At 43.8% G+C, this 22,993-nt stretch overlaps 1 protein-coding gene across 1 annotated transcript; it reads left to right on the forward strand.

The window, feature by feature from the left end:
* Positions 1–169: 169 nt before the first annotated feature.
* On the forward strand, positions 170–21,413 carry CDC5L (cell division cycle 5 like). The gene is made up of 16 exons (XM_061569715.1): positions 170–337; positions 1,394–1,497; positions 2,035–2,196; positions 2,769–2,896; positions 3,960–4,059; positions 5,197–5,415; positions 5,814–5,958; positions 6,403–6,591; positions 7,260–7,408; positions 8,537–8,735; positions 9,674–9,838; positions 11,156–11,236; positions 12,039–12,275; positions 13,058–13,255; positions 15,936–16,148; positions 18,957–21,413. Exons 1-16 carry the CDS (start codon positions 293–295, stop codon positions 19,080–19,082), a joined length of 2,460 nt encoding a protein of 819 aa, XP_061425699.1. The 5' UTR covers positions 170–292; the 3' UTR covers positions 19,083–21,413.
* The last annotated feature ends 1,580 nt before the right edge of the window (positions 21,414–22,993 follow it).

A 22,993-nucleotide genomic window follows, 5' to 3' on the forward strand; every position in this document is an offset into this window, starting at 1 on the left:
TAGGCACGAGGTTATTTAAATTTGTAACAAAACGACTTTAAATGTTGGATTTTTTTATTACTCGCTTTAGTAGTAAGATGTTAATGGCGATAGACTTCGCGTTGTAGTGCGTTTACTAATTTTTAAACGCTATTCGTTAAACTTTATTTGTTTCCATCACGCCCCCTGCAGAGTGTCTCAGTGCGTGTGGCGCTCGTGTGTTCGCCTCGTCGAGTTGCAGATCGCGATTATTCACCCGTTTACTCATAAACTTACACCTCCCCGACGGGTGCAGAGTTAAACAACAGCAACCATGCCTCGCATTATGATTAAAGGTGGCGTTTGGAGAAACACCGAGGTAAACTTTAATGTTTTTATTCGCATTCTTTACCCCGCGGCCTAGCAAGCAGCAACTAGTCCCAACGCGCAGCCAGTGGCGTGAACACGTTTACAAATGAAACTTCGTGTTTTTATTTATAATTTAGACTCATTCTCGTTATATTATTCGCACTGATTAACAGTCGTCATGGGGCCACCGCTATGGATGACAATGTCAGTTCGTGGATCGGAGACGGCCATGCATATAGCAAGTTGCCTCCGAAACGTCGTGATTTTTGTTTTATTTTATTTTTATTAATTTTGATGTTTTACCTACGTGACTTTACCGAAAAAACCTAAGAATATGAATCCTTGCAGTCACGAAAGCTTCAAATCTAGAATATAGCAAGTTGTTTTAGGCAATGGTGTTACGTGGTGGGCAGTAGAGCACAGTAACATTGTTGTACTGTACTGTGCTGTTCTACGCTTCAATGTCTATGCTCCCCACGTTGATCAATAACCAGTGTGGCGAAGTGCGGTCAAATAATCCTCGCGGCGTGGATCGGCCCTCATCCAGCATTGGTTTGATGAAAGGGCTTTATATGTGTGCAGATATTGTTGACATTGCAGCTCCTTTGGTGAAGCTGCAGTGCTTAAGTGCTTAAATGCTTAAATAATTGTGAGTTAATATCCAGCCCGATTGTCATGAATTGGATCGTCAAGACAGATTCAGAATCTTTATTTCCACTGGGGTAATCCGACGTATCGTTCAGTGGATTGATTAATTGTTCTCTGTCGTAAGAAAATGACAGCCAGACTACCATTGAAGTACCCACACGAGCCTAGGTAATTTCTTTAGTTCACATCGGGTATCAACGTTTTTGAGAACTGAGGATGTAATTATGGGGCACACGCTCTATAAAGTTGTGTGGGAGTCAGCAAGTTACCGCTTTTGCCCTTTACTCGTGCTTTAATGACTTGGAACAATGCTCATAGTTTTCCTCTGTGATTATTGTTGACAAATATGACTTTCCGTATCGAAACTACATACTGCTGCTGATTTTCTTAACAAAATTGCTGTGTTATTCCGTTGTAGGATGAAATCCTCAAAGCGGCTGTTATGAAATATGGGAAAAACCAATGGTCACGAATTGCATCCCTGCTGCATCGAAAATCAGCCAAGCAGTGCAAGGCACGATGGTGAGTTGCCCTCATTCCGTTTATGGACTGAGAAGGCTTTTTTTACTGTCAGTGGTGGCAGTCCAGGGATAATCCTTGTTTATCCCTTCCTTCTGATACCTTAACACCTCGCTTTCTGTATGTTTAACATTACTGAACCTTTGTTGAGCTGTTAAAATTAGGCTTGTGATAAAAAAAAACATTTGCAGCGCTTTGGCAGTCTACTGCCTAAGGCCTCCCCACACCAGGTTTTTTGCTATTCACATTTAAATCACTTTCATCATTTGAACCACAAATCGATTATGTATGTGTCACTGTTGAAGATATAGTGATTGCAGGGTTTCAATGAACCAATTGCATACAACAAATATGATTCAAAATGTATCCGTTGATACACACAATAAATTGATGGATATATTGTGAGCATACACATTTAAGTTGAAACTATTAATTGATACATCCCAACAATAATACACATCATAATCTGAATTGAGCACGTAGACCGGTTTGACCATTCTCACATGCTGATCTTTGTGTGGCTCTTTGCTCCTCGTGCAGGTTCGAGTGGCTGGACCCCAGCATCAAGAAGACAGAGTGGTCGAGAGAGGAGGAAGAGAAGCTCCTGCATTTGGCAAAGCTCATGCCGACACAGTGGCGAACCATCGCACCCATCGTGGGCCGGACTGCTGCACAGTGCTTGGAGCACTACGAGTACCTCCTGTAAGCATTGCAGTATGAGCCAGCCCTCGAAGGCACTGCCCCAACCTCTGTGTGACCATCACAATCACCTTGTGTGCATGTTTGTGTATGCGTGTGTACTTGCGGCCTAGTGGTAGTGCCTCCGCTGCGCCGCCACTGTAGCACAGTGTGGATCACAAATCGTGAATCTACCAGTCATCAGTTAACCCTTCACACTTGAGTCTTTCCCGTGACCAATCAGTGAGCCTTCGACAGGGCATGTGGCCCCGAAGTGTACCTAGCCTGGCATAAGTGTTTAGGGATGTCACTTAGTGGCAAATGTCGGCTGTTGTTAGCGTAGTGATAAGGTATCTAAACCCGGAAACCTGAGATTTTTGCCTTAGCTATCATCAGTGATGAGTAATATCAGAACTGGTCCTGGGCCTGCTCTAGGCCTTGAATGAGTACCTAGCGGAGTCTAAATATCAGCACTGGCCACACCACCCTCTCCTGCGCCATGCCGGACTTAATAGGTGCTCACTAACAGCACCGCTCAATCTGTAGGCTACATGGAAGAATCTCTGTCTTTGTGCGTGTGTGTGTGAACTGCACAGGGACAAGGCAGCACAGAAAGACAATGAGGAGGAGCAAGGAGATGACCCTCGTAAGCTGAAGCCTGGAGAGATTGACCCAAATCCAGAGACCAAACCTGCACGACCTGACCCAGTGGACATGGATGAAGGTGAGGACCACAACTCATTGTCCACCCATAGCTTAATGCAAAACTATATGCCTCACTGACATGTGGTGAAGTCTTAATATACGACCTTTCATGACAGACCCGGTAAAGTCATGGATGTTGCAAAGAATGATAGTTATGTCGGTGTGGGATTTGAGTTTAGTGAGTTTCGTTGACTGCCAAAATTGTTCAGATATTTAGATGGGTGTAAGGCTTATTCGTTTGTTTATTTCGGAATCCGCTTGTCCTGGTGAGAGTCGCGGCAGCATCATTTTGAGTAGGGCGATCCAGACCTCCCTTTCGCTGGTGACAGACTCTAGCGCTTCCTGGGGAATTCCCAGGCGTTCCCAGTCCAGCTGAGCAACATCGTCCCGCCAGCATGTCCTGGGCCGGCCCCGGGGTCTTCTCCTAGTTCATTTAAACCTATTCATTTGATTTTATTATTCAAGTTTGTAGACATGGAAGTTTTTACGAAAGAGACTCCTGGTCTCAATGGGCCATTCCCTGTTCTTCAATAAAGGTAATCTTGTTCTATATTTTTAACAATAATGAAAGTAATTGTTTGCAAAGCTATTTTATGCAAAAGCAGTAATAAACTAGATTTTGAGCTTTCGTGACTGCAGGAATTACTTTTTGGTTCCAAAAAAGTAAAAGTAGTAATGTTCTTTTTCTTCGAATTACAGGAGCTCTATGCTTAGCTATTACAATTTTTTAATGGAGTGTTCATTGAGTTATTCGAGCAGTTATTCAAATATATAAGAAGAGTCCACTTGGGCAGGACACGTTGCTAGAAGGGATGATTGTCGTGGTCGAGACTAATAACAAGAGTGACACCCAAGAGGGCATCCATTGTCAAGATGGAGCAATTCAATCGGCTCTTGTGCAGGTGCTTGGTGGAGTGTTACATCACAGGACCGTGAGAAATGGCGATGCCTTTGGGGAGGCTCATGACAATGATGACTTTAAATTAACCAGCCTTGACAAAATGTACTGTTGGTAGCCTGCTACATTTTGTGCAATAACAGTTGAAAAATTTGCTAATGTTGTTTTTCTTGTGCACCACCAGATGAGCTGGAGATGCTGTCCGAGGCGCGTGCCCGACTTGCCAACACTCAGGGCAAGAAGGCAAAGCGTAAGGCCCGAGAGAAGCAGCTTGAGGAGGCCAGGTTTGTGAGAGTCGAATCTTACATGGTGGCAGTAGTTGCCGCAGTAGGGGGCACAGGTGGTGCATCTGTTAGTCATCTTTGTCAGTCAACCCATGGCACCTGCGTCTGTCCCGTAACCTCCAGCCAGCGGGCGTTTGACACGTCACGTGACCTTAAAGTGCACATCGCCTGGCACAAGCGCCGTGGTGACGTCACAGCCACTAGTGGCAAATGGCGTTTTTTGTTGTTACGTGGCATGATCTGAGGCACACACCCTCGAGGTGGCTTAACTTTCCTTACACTTAACATGCAGCACTTCAATTGAGCACTTAGCAGAGGTTATTGAACTAACCCTAGTCACTATCAAAAGTCACTCTCTCACCGTTAAAATGTGTTTGGTGGTCCAGTAGTATAATGTTACACATCTTTATTGTGGGGGCAACTGCCTTCATAGGATAGCCACTCTGAATTTGACATCATTGAGTAGTACGATAAACAATAAAATGGATAAAATTACAAAATCTAAAAACTTGCATGCTCATGTACCATTGGTGGGGCTATGATTAATGGGCCGGTGATGGGCTCGTGCTAGAGGCTGATTGGCTGGTTGCTTCGTGCTGGTTAGGTTGTGCTACGTCACGTTACAGTTTTCCTCTCCCCCCCTCCCCTTCTCAGGCTTGGCGTTTACTGCATTACCACTTGTGTGTTATTAAATTCGGATCATATGCAAACATCCATAGAATATTACTAATGGATGCATATTTAGAAGGCACAGTTCACTTCAAACGATTTGTATGGATGTTGAATTTCTTTCGCATCATACGTAGCCAATCGTGCTAAGCGGATGTGCGATTTTATGAGTTGCCAAGATTGGCAGTTGCAATTTGAGTCAATAATATATTAACTTTTAGTTTTGTCTTTACCTTCATAGTTTTGTTTGCTCGGTGAGCCTAAACGTTCACCAGCATATAACTTGTTTAAATTTAAACTAATGGATTCTTTACCCACACTGTTTGATGCATGTATTGTGAATGTAGTCATCGATTTTTATTCATAAATCGGTGCATCGTTTCAAACCTAGTCTTTTGTACATTGCTTGTGAAGTTTCTTGCCGATGCGATGAGTTTTGCTTTGCCCCGCCCTGCGCGTGGCCCACAGGCGCCTCGCCGCGCTGCAGAAGAGGCGGGAGCTGCGTGCTGCCGGGATCGATATTCAGAAGAAGCGCAAGAAGAAGCGCGGGGTTGACTACAATGCTGAGATTCCGTTCGAGAAGAAGCCGGCGCCAGGTTTCTTCGACACGTCCGAGGAAAACTACCAGATGCTCGAGCCAGACTTCAAGCGCTTGCGGCAGCAGCACCTTGACGGAGAGCTGCGCAAGTGGGTTGCTGCATATACATGTTAACGGTTAAGCCCAAGTGTTCTATGATTCTACCGATCAGACAATGAGGTTGTGCAAGTAAAATAATAATAATGGTAAGGGTGCAACCCTATAATCGGTTGCTCATGCTACTGCTGGCAAAAGGGCCTCAACTAGATGGAGCTCTAGATGGCCCTTCTTAAGCGGGTTTTGAAAGTGAGGATTTAGAAATTGTGATTTAATATTGTATATTTTTGTTTATTACAAAAGGCTGGTTTTAATTTCATATACTAGGTGAAAGGTTTTTGTGCATTAAATGCTTTTGGACATGAGGGGGCGGCCTTGACCACCGATAAAAATTATATTACATTACCCTCATATACTTGTACCGAATTCCGATGCACACCCCTCTAACTAGTGACAAGGAGGAGCGCGAGAGACGCAAGGACAAGCAGCGTCTGAAAAAGAAGAAGGAGTCTGACCTTCCGTCGGCGATCCTGCAGACCTGCCGCGTGTCTGACTTCACCAAGAAGCGCAGCAAGCTCGTCCTTCCAGCCCCCCAGGTGTGTGGCCACAGAGCTTGTGTGCAGTGGCCAGATGTTAACTACCTCACCCGGTATACAGGAGGTCGTGGATCCGACCCCGACGCCTGTATATTTGGAATTTGCATGGCTTTCTCCCCGCGGTTGTGTGTATTTTTGTCCTGGTCCTCCCGGTTTTACCCTCTACATTTAGAATTGTGCGTTTACAGTATTTGGCTGCTATAAATGTCCACATGATAAGCCACTAAGTTGAACTGTTATTTGTAGCCAGGTCACTTCTGAAAATGAGCTACATAGCTCAGTGGGTCTTACCTGGAAAAATAAATTGTTTTTTTGTTTATTTGGTCAGTCTTCCCCCACCATGCCTTCTTTAACCATTGCTTTGCTACCTATGCGATTGTCACTATCTCATATCATAACGTTATTGTCTTTTGATCTGGCTATTGCTATTGCAATGCTGCTCAGATCTCAGACTCGGAGCTGGAAGAGGTGGTGAAGATCGGGCAGGCGAGTGAGCTCGCGCGCCAGGCTGCCGAGGAGTCGGGCACCAACAACGCCGCGTCCAGCGCTCTTCTGTCCGACTACAGCGTCACGCCGAGCCCTGGCGGCCTACGCACGCCCCGCACGCCCGCCGCACAAGACCGCATCCTGCAGGTGCTCACTCGCACCTAAAACAACAACAAACACAGCGCCACCTGCATACATACTCTCCAAGTGGTAATTTATTAATGTGGTGTATTTTTCTACGTGCTTTTGAAAATAATAAGTTTAATCTACTGGTCTGTCTGATTATTTGTAAGCACCACTGTTACCACATTCGTGGGGTCACAAAAACATGAAAACACTTCCATCCAATTAGCTTTTTGTTTCATCATCATAATCAACTGTCCTTAACGTCAGCTCATTTGTGATCATGGGTTCAAACCAATTTCCACATGGCTCTCTTTATTTCGCCAGTATTGCTGCTTTACTCTCTCTCAGTCCTTTATCTTCGAGATCGTTTACTGTTGCATTTATCCCCTCCTGGTTTTCTATCTTCCCTGCCCCCTGTTTGCTTCCACTTTCGTTTTTGTTAAACTAATGTTAAATGTAACTTTACTTTTCATGACTTTTGATAGAGTTATTTTTTGTGCTTTGTTTTGTGTTGCACTATCTCAATGTGTAATAATATTATAGTTACCCTGTACAGAACCATGTCGGCCACGTGGAAGCATCTACGGCAATTATCCTCTTTAAATAAACCATCCTCACGCTATGTTTAAACATAAATGCTTCCATGAACTTTTTTTTCGAATTCCCCTTCCCCCATTTTTTGTGCGCAGGAGGCACAAAACATCATGGCGCTTACGAATGTAGAGACCCCGCTCAAGGGCGGCCTGAACACACCCCTGCACGAGAGCGACTTCAGCAGCGTCACTCCGCAGCGGCAGATTGTCCAGACGCCAAACACTGTGCTTGGAACGCCCTTCAGGTGCTACATCTCCACACGGGGTTCAGAAACCTAGGTTCCCTTGACAGTCCTGTATGTAATTGCTTAATTATTAAAGCCAAATAACAAAATCACTGTCTACCAGAGGTCGCAAACGGGTTTTGATTCCTTACCCGTACCCGTACCCGGCCGCACCAGGGTCGCAAACAGGTACCCGTACCCGTACCCTATCCGATACCTGGCTACCCGGCCGGGTATCGGGTAGGGTACGGGTATTGGGTACCCGATTGCGACCTCTAGGATGAAGCCACGTTGCAGGCGCGGGTGGTTTGATTCTAGGTACTTGAATTGTGAGAAGAGACAAGACAATGGGAAATGAGTGACAAACGGTTACTCACCAGTGACTCACGGCCTACCCGTACCCGGCCGCACCAGGGTCGCAAACAGGTACCCGTACCCGTACCCGGCCGCACCAGGGTCGCAAACAGGTACCCGTACCCGGCCGGGTACGGGTAGCCGGGTATCGGGTAGGGTACGGGTATTGGGTACCCGATTGCGACCTCTAGGATGAAGCCACGTTGCAGGCGCGGGTGGTTTGATTCTAGGCACTTGAATTGTGAGAAGAGACGAGACAATGGGAAATGAGTGACAAACGGTTACTCACCAGTGACTCACGGCCTACCCGTACCCGGCCGCACCAGGGTCGCAAACGGGTACCCGTACCCGTACCCGGCTGGGTACGGGTAGCCGGGTATCGGGTAGGGTACGGATATCGGGTACCCGGTTGCGACCTCTGCTGTCTACTGCCAGGCTAATGCCCCTTTTGCAGGCTGGTCGTGTGTTCACCTCGTGCTGTAAAACGACAACTTTCCTTGGCTAGACTGCTGCAGATTATAATCTCAAGTTGCATTGCATGAGAGGAGCAGTTTACATTATTACTTGACGATTTCATAGCAAGTGTCTCATCAGTATAGTGAAGTATTTCTGTATTAATTGGGACCCAAGGGAGGTTATTTGTGTAGAGCTTTCTAGGCATGGCTGTTATAATTTGGTTAATATTGATAATTTGACAAAATACGTTCGAATCTCTGGTATCATATTGGTCAAGTAATGTTTTCTTCCCTTTGACAGTATTTTTTATGTTGAGGTTGCGTACTTTGTTATTTTCAGGACTCCATCTCAAAGTGGAGAGGGGCTGACTCCCAGGGGTGGGTTGACCCCCAAGATGGTGACAGCGGGGCCGGTGGGGGCGACGGGCCCAGTGGGCACCGGCCTCACCCCGGGCCGCACTCCCGTGAGGGACAAGCTCAGCATCAACCCTGAGACAGCTGGCCTGGAAGTGGACGACCCGCGCTATGCCAAGCAGATGGTATGCTGTGCACGCTAGGGTTGCCGCCATGTCATTTTTAAATACATCGTGCGGCTCGGAGCCGCATTTGGTGGCTCTCTTAGAACTGCTTCATGACGTTTTGTATTCAGGACCACCGTCTCATATTTGTGGCTCTTAAATTATTTTTTTTTTACTGGACCACACGATGTGGTACGATATCTCACCTTCGATGTCCCGCACCTCTGATTAGCACGGTTGGCTACGTACGGTGCGAAAAAAGTTTGACATAAAAATATACGATTCCAAGTTTCACAATATGACAATTGAGCTTCAGTGTCCCATATATTTGTAATTGTATTTCGAATTTTGAAAGTACTGTTTTTGGGCTTTGTTGTACTTAAATGTTCTTCAACTGCAGTTCACTTAAAATACACCTATAAATCAAATTATTACAATCTATAAAGCTTATAATGCACATTCGGCCAGTTACACAATAACATATTCAATAATTTTAACTACGAAAATAATGGAGGCATGTAATTGCCATGCCGTCAACTACTCCAGAATCTTTTTTTCAAAGTGCTTATTTTAATGAATACTAGCTATTTATTTACAACTTAAAATGTTGCATTTATTTAAAAAATATTTCATGAGGAAATGAAATGTTTCAAGAAGAATAAAATGACCAATGATAACTATATTTTGCAAACTCAACGAGAGGATTACCTTGGATCTTATATCACGTGACGTGTTGTCGTACCATCATACCGCAACAGCCATACTAAATTATTCTGACCTGTTGCTACTGCACATCTGTGAAAAAAGCTTTATAGCTCGTAGGATTCCTCCAATAAAATAAAATATTGTGATTCTGAAACACCTTTGTCATCAGCTGCCACTCCCCAAGCCCTGCAATACTTTTGCCATCCCTACCGTGTAGCACAGCGGCGTCGCTTTGTACCCCGCGCCGAATGCAGGAGCGAGAGATGCAGCTGCAGCTGCGCAAGGGCCTGCAGGGGCTGCCCACGCCGCGCAACGACTTTGAGATCGTGCTGCCCGAGAACGTGGACGGCGACCAGGAGCCCGATGAGGCGCCCGAGAGCTTCGTGGAGGATGCCTCGGATGTGGACTCTCGCAAGCAGGTGCGGGCCACCAGTTTGAATTCAGCCGGCATTTTTAATATTTTCGTCAACGGTCTTAGTCTAGACGACGCCGACGATAACTTATGGCTGTAGTCGAGTGTTTGTGGATCTCAGTCATTCTCTTAGTCTCGTTAACTAAAGCAGTGATTAAATGTTGGTGTGAGGGGTGCGACATTCCCCCCTTTATTATTATTATTCAGTCAGTCAGTCAATTGATCAGTGAAATTGTAAATCTTTGTATACATGCATATATTCAATTACCATTTGGTCATCTTAAGTGTACTTTTGTTTCTAATAGCATTACCAATGTATCTTAATTCAGACTAGTTTTGTCTTGTCATAGTCAGGCTTTGGTCTTTGGGTAGTCATCGCCATTGTCATGCTTGATGTTATTTGTGCACGTATCGTCATCATTGAAGGAAAACAAATGCGTTGTTGCTGAATATTCTCATCACGAGTTGAATAAAAACATATTTTGACACTGGGAGACAGGCCAGAGTGTTCCTGTCACGAGTTCTGTTTAGTGCTGTTATGTCGACCCATTGAAGGCAAGTAGTTACTGCCTTCAAGGATGATGCAAAAGAACAAAACAATTATTGTCGATATATACCTAGAGACCATGTCACAATGCGCCTCCCTCACAGTTTGATAAATCGCCATCACGTGGGGTTTGCGATTTGATTCGAGAATCCGCATGCAACAAATTGCACGTGTAAAACATTGTGCAAACATACATCCATGATTGGATTGTGAGGATTAAGAATGGATATTGATTAATCAACGCATCGTTGCATGGTTCTGCTTGCTGGATTTTTGACATGCACTTGATACCTTGTTAATGGGAGAAAAAGAAAAACCGACTTTGGGAATTGCTCTCTTACCATCACTGCAGTGAAATATCAAAAGACACTGCAATGACCACAGTGATGCCAACAGAGTGTACCTGAAATTCACCTCAAATTGTTCATATTCTCAACACCAAAGCTAAAACTCATGCAGAAAGCCTGGAATATGCAGCATAGATATGTAGCTACAAGGTAAAAGTGGTGTTGTAGTTGCTTCTTTAGTAAGGAGCAATTATTTAAATGTGATTTGTTTGTTTAGTCATGTGATAAAGACCACCGGCGTGTTGACTAGTGTTTTTTCTCAGGTTAAAACATTTCAGGTGCACAGTTTCTTTTAAAGGTTATCGCTGTCAGTATGTATATATTTTCTTCTCTGAACTTGCTCAATGTCTCGCCCGTGTGCACGAGTCCACTGGCGGTGTGATCACGCCTCGGTTGACGGTGGAGTTGTTGCTTGTTGTTGTGTGTGCAGGCGGTACGGCATGCCGAGCGGGAGCGGGAGCTGAAGCGGCGGCACCAGGCAGTGCAGCGCGACCTGCCACGTCCCACCGAGGTCAGAATGTTGGTTATGTTCAATCAATTAATATAAATGGAGAAAAAAATGGAGAAAATAAGTGGTCATGTGCAGTCATTATAATCAGGCGTGGTCAAACCACTTTTGAATGATCTTTCTTTGCTTTCGCTTCATACTCGTGAGATGACATGATCCATCTCTTTCTGCCGACAAGCTGATCTGATCATTCCTTCTTTGTAATGGTCAATTTCTCGGGCATGTTCTCTGCTTTGGCTGCCATTTCATTACCAGCCTTGTCCAGTGGCCATTATCCTTTTATTTTAGCGTGTTGCCCAAGCCCACTTTCCTTAATGTTCAAAATAATGTTTTGAATTTACTTTTTTTCCATGATGCACGTGTTTCACTTTTTATAATTTAGTGTAATTCCCGGGATGCATTGCTGCATGTAGCATAGCAAACATTAAACTTTGGTTAAATGTTATTTGTCATTGCCCATGCTTCTTATCAATATTTCATAGCGGTAATAAGAACTGGTTGAACACTTATTCAGGCACATTTGTAGGTTAAACCTAAGATTCGAATACCAAATGTAATGATGCTTTGAGTTAATAGCTTGACAGGTGTTAAAGGAGCTAGCATATTTTTATAAACCCAAAGGATTGTTATAGGTGTCTTGGGAGGTAGAAGAGGCCCCATTAAATGTTGTTTTGTCTTCCAAATTTCACTCCCTTGCATGCGTTCTGAGTTTTTTTCCTTGATAAGACTTTTTTTCTCAATGCACTATCATCTGGTTACAAATAAATTCCATGCACGCGTGTTTTGTGTTTGTGCGACGGAGCAGATCAATGAGACGATCCTACGGCCTGTGGGCGTGGACCCGCCGCTGACCGAGCTGCAGCTGGCAGAGGAGATGGTGAAGCAAGAGATGATCCTCATGATGCACTACGACGGACTCTACCACCCTCCTACCGACGATGGCGTCGCACACAAGGGCAAGGGTGGCGCCAACAACGCAGCGCACGTCAGCTTCCTGGAGCAGCATCAGTACGAGCCCATCGATGAAGCTGACCTGCATAAGGTAACCGTCGCTGATGATCTCAGGCTTGAATATTATTTCATGGCATTGACCAGATAGCTCAACGGTCAGAAGAACTTCGTACCGTTGAGATCTTCGGTATGGATATGGGCAGCTGGGGTCATTAAATCTGGTTCTTAAGTGTAGCGAGTCAATGATTTTAGCCCAGTCTCCCATGACTGCACAGAAAAAAACACATTTTGTATTTTGCATTTAATTCGGCTAAATTCCAGTTCCAGGAATTAATAAATATCTCACTGTCACACAATCTCTCTTGGAAAAGTGATCAAAAAAAGCCTCTTGAAGGATTGTTCACAAGTCTGTGCAATATCTCTTTCACGGGCCATTTTCTGACATGGTGCAAACTGGATTCTAATTCTCATGTCATGATGAAATACCACAATTGGATAATTCAGGAAAAAAGATCCGGAGTTATTCATAGTTATTTGTGTTACTATTACATCTGTCTGGGTGAAGCTGCAGTTAGAACGCAGGTTCAAATTATGGTCAGAGGCCAGCTCCATAGTCGATCAAATTCATTTTACTTTGTGAGAAGTCCCTGGTTGACCTGTGCAGGAAATGGCCACTTACCAAACATCTTTAAATGTAACATGATGTAATTTGCCCCACAGTACTTCCTAGTTTTATTACGTGGTCTGCCGGCAAAAACTAGTTGAAGGACCCTGCACGAGCAGATCATGATCATTGTCATCTTCATCGTCACATGCATTGAAATGAACACTCAGCGCGGGGAGTCGTTTTAACTCGCTCACCTCTCTGCACAGGCACGTGAGCTGCTGGCACAGGAAATGGAGGTGGTGAAGCAGGGCATGGGTCACGGGGACCTTTCTCTGGAGGCCTACAACCAGGTGTGGGAGGAGTGCTACAGCCAGGTGCTCTACCTGCCATCCCAGGGCCGCTACACACGTGCCAACCTCGCCAGCAAGAAGGACCGCATCGAGTCCCTGGAGAAGAAGTTGGAGGTAAGAGCGGCACGGCTAAAACAGTGCTCACAGCCCCCCCCCCCTTATTTCTGGTGTCCCCACAGCACAACAGCTGTGCGTAGCTGCTCACCTAAACTTAGAGATGGGACGATTAGTCAATAAAATCTAGCAATTGACGAAATATAATCGGCTGATTTTTTTTTTTTTAGCCGAACACTCGCTGTTAAAAATGGAGGCTGCCTCATGCTGGCTGCTGAAGGCCGGAAGCCGCCCCCTACAAGCCACGCCTAGTTTGACGCAGCTGCTGGAAAAAACTGAGCCTGTTTGGAATTTGCACTCAAGATGTGCCACAAAATGTTAACTTCCCCACTGAGGGGCAGTGCAGTCACTGATGTGTTTTTTTTGCCGTCAGAAGTCCCTTTTATGGAACTTGAACTCGTGAATTTATGCCCAGAGACCAACAATGAGTTTAGCTTTTAAATGTCTTGTGTTTTAAGTTGAAAGTAATAATGCAGATAATTTATGTTATTGAAATGTAGATGACAATGAAAAGAGAAGTAAGTTAATGCAAACTAACAGCTATGACGTCAGATGCATGGACACTGACAAAGGAATATAACAAAATCTGAAAAATTCCCGAAGAAGCATGTTCGAAGTTATGCTGAGAGACACAAAGTGAAATACGTGGATCACAGAACAAATCCGTGATGCAGTCATGTCTAGTCTGATGATGGTTGGCGATGCGGCAATCGACTCGTCTCGACGAGCTGTACACGATGCATCACTACGGTGCGTACGAGCGTTCAGGGTTCCAGCGCAATCGCCTCGCTGCATTTCGACATCGATGTCGGATTGATTGGTACCCCAGTCGCGGAGTTAAGTACACCCCTGGAAAAATAGTGTCCCAGAAATAAAGTATTTAATTGCCTTGGCCATTTTGTATTATTTGGTACCCCGGAGTACTGCCATAAGGATCAAATGTATATCAGTGACTATCTGCTGTCAAGAAAAGGCAGCGCTGGATATATCACCAGGGAAGATGGCCGATAGAAAAGACTACATGATGATGATGAAAATTAATATGCATTTGTTTCTGTGATATCGCGTAATTAATATTAATGTTTTTGAGAATTAGTTTTTAATATGTGCTTAAATGTAAAGAAGTAATAATCTTGGTTAAATGCAGTTACTATTTTCATTATTCAAATGAATACACTAATGCTGCCAAGATGAGTGTGGGAAAGTCTAACATGTTTTGAATTATACTTTTTTCAAAAGGATAGTGGTGAAGTGTAAGGCCGTGGTTGGAATTTCCCATTTCTTGGTTATCCATTGCTTGTGAGATTTATCGTTTAGAATGCGTATGTTTTCTCAGAGTGTGCATTTTACGTCCTGGAAAATTAGCAGTTTGGCCATGGACTGAATGTCATCTCAGGAAATTGCGACCGTATGTTTATTAAACGTTTGGGTTTTATCAAGAAATTATATTTGGTATGTCCAGCACTCCCACAGATGAACTTGAAATATTTCAGATATTTTTCATCTTAGAAATTTCTACAAGCAACGTTCAAAGAGAACTACCCCTTAGTTCACAGGGTAAAACGCGCAAAGAATTTTGATTGTGGTCGGGAAGATGCTTCTTTTTATAAATCAAAACCTTCCGAGGGGAAATATTTTACCCTATTTTGTCATGGGCATTTCGGAAAAAAATATTCCATTGTGTAACCAGAATATGATTGGAATGTTCATGTTTATTTATCCTCATGCCTTTGCATATTTCAGTAATGATATAACCATACTAATTCCCATTGTATTTTCCACAATGGATTATACATACAAAGTGTTGTATGAATTTGTCGATTCTCGTAACAGCATGGAAATGTACCAGTTGTGTTTCTTTGGGGCATGGTCGTGTAGATTTCAGCACTACTGTGCCAATAATTTACAACTAACGTTTAGTATAAAGTCCTATCTGAATTTCTGAGTTATAATCACAATATGTATTTATACTGGAGGAATTCGATGAACTATAACGCTCTTTTTCTTCATTTTACTTGACCTCAAACGAGTACCTCTTGTGATGTGTCAATATCAGCTTGTGTGTTGTGCGGACCCTAATGTGTGTGCATATTCATCTAAGGGCGGTGCATCTTTTCAGTGTTGTTGTGTTTAATGGCAACAGTGCCATATGCCGGAGTTGGCGATCACGCATAAACAAATGAATGATTGTGGGTCGAAGGACATGCTTATGATTGTAATTGTGACAAGTGTGACATGTGGTTACGCATAGCACAACCCCAGCATCCGTAGCCTCACTCGCTTCAGCACCATCTGACAGTGGCTTAGTCTGCATCTCAAACATGCTGCGTTTCACAATTGCTGACTTGATCAGATGTTGTAAAGCACCGACTATAGCATTGTAGTGTGCCAGCTGGCACACTTGTTATATCGGTTAACTAAAAAATTGGAAAGGTTTAGAGTTCAAATCTCGGTTGGCAGTCAACACAGCTTTTCATACCTGTGGTACGAGAGGCTGATGTCAACAGCAACATGCTAGATGGACTGGCTTGTGTCTTATTTGCTTAGCTTAAGATCATCAATGGAGGATTAGTGCTGCCATTAAATGAATGTGAGCAGCAAATAAGGCTGCACTTGAAGTGTTGATTGTGCAGAGATAGTAAGGCGTGTTTGTTTTCTCTCTATTGCATGTACACTGTAGATAAACCGCGCACAGATGACGGCAGAGGCGAAGAAAGCTGCAAAGTTGGAAAAGAAGCTGAAGATCCTGACGGGTGGCTACCAGTCACGCACGATGGCGCTCACCAAGCAGCTGGGAGAGCTGTGGGACCAGGTGGAGCAGGCACACCTGGAGCTGCACACCTTCCAGGAGCTGAAGAAGCACGAGGACATTGCCATTCCCCGGCGCCTCGAGGTGATGACCGCAGGCTATACCGAGCAAGTGAACGGCGCTGCCTCATTCACGTACAGATACTGTCGCTTGCGCCTGCCACCTGGGGAAACGGATATGGGCTTTACGCCCATCTCGGTTTCTCAGGATTGTCCTCTTTTTGAGGTAGCTGTACTGGGAATCTGTGATTATTGTCAGACAAATACACGACGACAAATACATTTACCCTCGAGTGGCCCCCTCTTCTGGTATTGTTTTTCTTATCTTTATCTTTTTCCCATATTTGCAGCCTTCTTTGTTAAGTTGTTTTCCATTCGTGTTTTCTAAACCATAGTTTGGTAAGTAACTTCCCTTGTTGATGTGAATAGCCTTGCTGAGGATTTATCTCCTTGCCTGAATCTTGTTTTGATTTGTGTTTTTTTAATTCCTGCATTCTTATTGTGGTAGTTTAATTTTTATAGATGGCTTTGATCAAAACAAATACATGGCTTTGGTTTGTAAGAGGTCCAATTACTGCATCCATTTTTATAAATAATCTACAAACTCCCATTAACAATGTTATATTTTATTCATTTACATTGTTTTGAATCTGATGTTACGTATGTAGTCGATGTTAGAACAATGCTAATTTATAAATCCAGCTATCTCACGTGGTTGGTTGGTCTCTATAGTGTAAAATATTTGTTTCTCTGATCTCTGGGATCAATGTAAATGTGTTATTTATATATGTAATGCAAATCAACAAACGAGTGTGACCGAAGGAAAATTAGTTTTTAATCGGCATATTGCCTGCTATCAAATATGGATCGGGATAATGGACACAGACAACAAAAATGGAACATGCTGAAAGTAGGTAATTTTCATGGAGCGATGCAAGTTCGGTCTTACACTCAGGGACAGAAAGAGGAAAACATGGATTAGAGAAGAAGCGTAAATTATTAGAGACACAATGTTGACAAATTATGAGAAGTGGGATTGGGCAGGATATTCTCCAAGAGGGCTCACGTGAGTAATAGATTGACAAGACTAAGTGATATAATTGTAGACAAAGGAGGGAAGTTGTCCCAGAGGACAACCACCACAGAGATGGAGCAATGAACCCAGCCCCTGTGCAGGAGCAACATTCATTGTAGCAGCGCAGGAGAGTACGGGGATGGCAACAAAGTGGCGAGGAGGCTTTTACCCAGCAATGTGTAAGTTGATGATGACAATCAGATTAGTACATAGTCCAAATGAATTGATACCATTATTGTATTGCCATCTCTGTGGAACCATATTTGACTCTAGTTTAGGTACTGTAGAAATTGCGAATTCATATTTGTGATTCAATATTACCACGTGGTTTTTCTTTCAAAAAATAAGTGCTAAACATGTGATCATTTGGTCACACACGGGGGTGAAAGGGGTTAAAATATGTTCACTAACTGATATAGTTGCCTGCACTATTAGTTTCTGAATCACTGCCAATAAATGACTCAATCTGCGATATGAAATTTGATCAAGATGGTAGAGATGATTAATGAAGTAGCAGCCCCATTTTATTCCAGATATTTACTTTTGCAGCTTGACAGAGCTATTGAGTCATGTCTCAGATTGCAAGCTCTTACCTGCGGACAGAGTGTCTGTAATCTGGAAAGGCAGGATTTTGGTTAGCCCAAGGTTGCTTCGATCAGGTGGCTGAACCTTCTGTTTTGTTTATTTTTAGACAAGAACATGCAACCTTACACACTTAATCCAGTGAAATGTATTGCTGTACAACGCAAGCTTGAAAGAATAATGTTTCTTTATATATTCAGCTGGCAAAGCACACCAGTCTGACATGTGCCTAAAACACTTGCGTGTGTTTTGTTACGTAAAGTCAAGCACGTGCCACACTTCTTTCACCAAGTCTCCTGGTTAGTGTAGTGACTGACTGTTTTCCACAGCAGTGATGTCAGTCATTGATTTATGTGGAAGGTTACGTGACATCACGTTTATTGACAGGTCCGTTAAGAAAACATGTTCAACCCGCATTAGTGCAGCACTTGGGGTCACTTGATGTGGTATTGTTCCAGCAACACAGGGGCAGCAATTCACACTTCACTTACGAACGAAGAGAAACACGCGACTTAGGCTCTCATTAACTCTACATTGCTTTGAAGTTAACTGAAGCAACAAACCTGAAAATAAATGGTATTATGTAAATACTGTAGTCTTACTGCAAAAACATTACAAAGGCAAATGACATTTGTTGGACTGAATGCCATATTGTGGTTGCTGGGAATGTCCGCTTATTACGTAATTAGGGCTATATTTGTTAGTGGGCACATGCGCATATTTAGCGTGATGTAACGGAACATGTCGCATGATTGTGTGTTGGCCGCAGTAGTTTGCTTATGTTTTGTGTATTTTCATTCACTGCGTATTTGTAGCTGGTTAGGTGGCGCTGGGGTTAGAGTCGGTATACATGATTGGAAGGTTGTGAGTTTAACTCCTGGTCGAGAGAAGACTCAGCCTTGCAACCTCTCAGGGTTGATGATAAAACTGGCATCACTCTGAGAAATCAGCAGTGGCCCTACAGATTGTTATTCCGTTGGCTATAGGGATGTGGAATTACCACCAACTGGCTCAAATCTACAAAGCAGTTCTAAGCACCATCTTATTTTGAGAGTTGGTAAGCAGATTGATTCGGTTTATTTTTTTTACTTAAACTGGTCATTTGTGCACAGATTAGCATAGTTTAGTACCAGGAGGCATGTTAACTTGAACAAACTGTTTACACAAAGCAGGTTGTTTGCTTGTATAAACTCGGTTGATGTTGTTTGGGGTGGTTGTGTGGTGGTGGTGGTGCAGGCGCTGCGTGAGGATGTCGGCAGACAGGTGGAGCGCGAGAAGGAGCTGCAGAACCGTTTTGCAGAGCTCATGCTCGAGAAGGAGACGCTGGTGTCCAAAGAGACTACGAACGAAAATGATAATTAATCTCACAACCCCAACCCCGCACACTGTATTACTTTCCCACTCCCCGTGCATCCGTGTTTAACAACAGCTCGCCTATTTCCTGCCTTTAAAACGCAACCACAAAAACCCTCTGGTAACATTAAAACAACATTAACGCTTCCGTAATTATATTCATACAATCTAAACATGTTCAAATATTGAATTAAGTTTCCCTGTGAAGCTTCGCATGTTGTGTAAACAAGTCCTGTATAGGCTGTGCATCTTTTTCGTTTTTACTTAATCTTTGCAGAACAGTTTTTTCCCTTCTTCCTGTAGCTTATATGTAAGAGTTTTGATGTAGACTCCATAGTTATGTGATTATGAGCAGAGCCAATATAAATTGTTGGGGGAAATAAAAGTTTGTTATTGTTTATTTTGGCTTTTTTTACTGTAAAGTACCGAATTCACATTTAGCAATGAAGTGGCATGGCTTTCATATTGCTGTACAATAAAACACCCTCGCTTGTGCCAATATGGATATATTCACACATTTCCACTGGTCCAATTTATACATGCATTGTAGGCAGTTTTATTTGGGTTGTGGTCATATAATAATTTCTATGAAGGTGAACACAGTAATCATCGCAACGGTAGTGCAAGAAGCGATTGCAGTCACAGATGTTAGGTCCACATTTGTCAAAGTACACCGTCCCATACTAAGTGTGTGTGTGTGTCCATGGGTAAACAAGTATTTGAAAATTATCTTTATCGGGTGTTATCCAGTGTTGGAGATTCCACGTGGCTTTGGTGGGGGTTTATAGCAAAAGCACAATTCCCCCAAAATGTTATCTTAATTGTGGCCTGTCTAACATTGGTCCCAACAGTGTAAACTTGTGTGATGTAGTTTTTAAATAAAATGGCAACAGTAGGCTTATATTTTTGTAAATTTTGGAAAATTCATTAAAAACGATGTTTAAGACTTCACTGCAATGTGTATCCAGAATAAATACTGAAATATGATTTCAGCAAAGATAACCTTTAACTTTGGGAGAGTGGCTAAGGTTTTTAATGTCATGGTACAGTATATTATTCAATTATGGTGAACTATTATGTTTTTCATTATAACAAACTTCGTTGACGTAGCTTCAGAAATGTACATTTGGACAGTTGTATTGCTTTGTTTAAATAGAACAGCATGCACTACCAGTGTGCATCTATCCCACCTGAGCGTTTATGGAGTGTGCCAGTGATGGGATGGATCAGAGAAGGCGGCACAGTGCATACGACCGCATCACCCAAGCAACATATCCCTGATCCACTCGCAAAATTTCATCAGGATTTATACAAGTAGCAATGGCTATCTGTCAAACGTTATGAGACCAGCACATTACATTTGGTTGTGGAAGCATTTTCTTAAAACTGGTAAGCTGTATTTTGTATCCAGAAACCGGAGATGTTTTAATACGAGCGTCAAATATGGCCAAATCATCGTGAATGCACCCACCCTCGTCACATCTCGAGAGCGAAGAGCTCGTCTTGAGCTGGGACGGATGGCCGTGCGTCACCCGCCTGGGCTGTTACGGGGCTAAACGGTGGCCAGCAGAGGGCAGTGCAGGAACATCTCTGTTGTACTGTACTCCAACGTCTATGCTTCACTCGACCAGGGTCGTAGAGGATGGCCAAACAGCGCCTGTGCCGCGTGGGGAAGCCCTCTGCACTGGATTGGCAATCAGGCTGTACATACAGAGGTGATATTTGGGCCAGTTAGTATTATTTTACAATGGGGTTCATGGGGATGTAATGCTTTTCATAAGTGAAATAATTTCATTTGTTGATTTGATTTGAATAGTGCTCCCACCTTAACCACGCTGCTTACAGCTGCGTTTGCATTGCGTCGGCTGGTAATGTGCATGCATCTCACCGTGCTCCTGTGCGAAAGGAAAACATGTATCCTCATACAAATTCTGCAAATTTTCCACGAATGTTCTGCGGTATTTATAAAAGCAGAAATTCCCAAGCTGTTCATGCAATCATGTTCACCCTGGGAATTAAAGACGCGCACTCCGTCTCCAAAACGGACATTAACACACTGCTAGATAATATGCATTTTCACGCATCCCGTTACCCGCGACGCTTTGTATAAACGTGGCACGTGACATGGTCTCGCCGTTGAATCGTACGCATTGCTGTTCACCGTACATCACAATGTGTAACTTTTAATATGAAGTCGGGATAAAGTACAGTATATGACATTGCCCTTGTGGCGTTCTGCTTGTGTGTGGTCAGCGCGCTTGGCAATTTGTTTTGGCGCTGCTTTCACTGACGTGTGATTCGTGTTTGCCGGTGCCGTTATTAAATTGCTATTAAAATCAAGCTTGGCGCATTTGTGGACACTTGTACGTAGTGTAATGTTCTTCGCGGTACTTACTCCAAGTCCAATGAAGTTGGAAGGACGTTATTTGACGTAACGTGCGCTCTCCAGTGTTGGGAATGATGAGCCCGTACGCGCGTGTCGCTACATGTTCGTGCAACGCGTATCAATATTGAATTCGAAGAATCCATTTTAAAGCGCGAAAGTGCGTTGTTACATCATTAAATGGATGGTTTTCTGTATTAAGACAACATTTAATTGGTAATGAGTTGACAAATTGGGTGGTGTTCTGCATCTATACCTTATCTATGTATTTTTTAAAGGATGATGTTTAATGTGTACTGCGTGTACTTAAGTGCACATGATAAGTACACTGCAATTATTTGCCAAATAATGCCACATCTTTCCAATATTCCATTAAACAAATCCGCCTTAGTACATGTATAAGAATGACAGGTGTCGTCGGCTGCTGCGATGCTACCTTGTGAGCAGAGGCCACTGCAGCAAAATCCATTGCTGCACGGCCCTCTGCGCCATCGTCAATGCCCTCCGCCTTAAACCCGCACTGACCGGCGTGGTGAAGCATCGTCGACTAACTCGCATCACACGCGCGTGCCGTGCGGAGGCACCCCGTGGGCTACTGACGTGACGATGGAGATGGGCTTGGATGGGCGACCACCCTACAATGCAACAGAGGTGTGAGATGCGTGTGCAGGGCTACGTTATATCAGCAAAGGGCGGTGCAGACGTCCATTGGTTTCCCGTACAACGCTCCAACATAAATGCTTTCCAACTCGCACGAGATTGACCATCGAGGCGTGGGGAAGACCTCGTCCAGCAGTGGATTGAAGTTCATGCGGTACATGTGCACGTGAATAGGACTATTAAACCATATCGGTGCTCTTGGTCAGTTCATCCTGAATGCGCTGTCAACTAAAATGATGAAGTTATAAAATTAGGTATTGCATGTATCCTATTAACGATCGATCATTGAAAAGCATGAACGTAGTGCATGTATTAACGATCGATCATTGAAAAGCACAGTGTCTTTATGAGTCGCTCATCGTCAGATTCATCATCATAAGCATCATCATCAATCAGGACCGGTCTGCCTGTAGTCAGCAGCATTCCTCCCAGCTCAGCAACACAGCACAGCAATATCCTGCCTGTAATTGTGTCGTGTAAGCGTGCAGTCTGTATCACGTCTTAGGTACGCTTTCGTTTGGCGCCAGATGGATACGAAAACACAATGGACAAGTCGTGCCCTGTGCTTGGAGCAGCTCGGCAATTACCCTGCATTCGTCTAAATTAAAGCGACGGGGGTTCATATTTCGCGTTCGCTGGGGTATTAAGTTAGGGATGAGCTCGCCTGCATGCCTGCCTGTCTGTCTCCGACTGTCTGTCTGGACGGGAGGAGTGCTGTTCCCCGCTCAGCCTTGCCCTGTCTACCCTCCCCTACTCCCACACAACACGTAATCGATCATCGATTATTAATTGTGGGGGCCCCGTGGCCGGATTGGGCTTTTGTGGTCTTTGGGTAAAAAAAACCAAACCCAAAAATTCACCCAGCTCAGACAGGTCT

The sequence above is a fragment of the Lethenteron reissneri genome, chromosome 6 (genome assembly GCF_015708825.2).
Source record: "Lethenteron reissneri isolate LAM-NWPU_2019-01 chromosome 6, ASM1570882v1, whole genome shotgun sequence".
NCBI lineage: Eukaryota > Metazoa > Chordata > Hyperoartia > Petromyzontiformes > Petromyzontidae > Lethenteron > Lethenteron reissneri.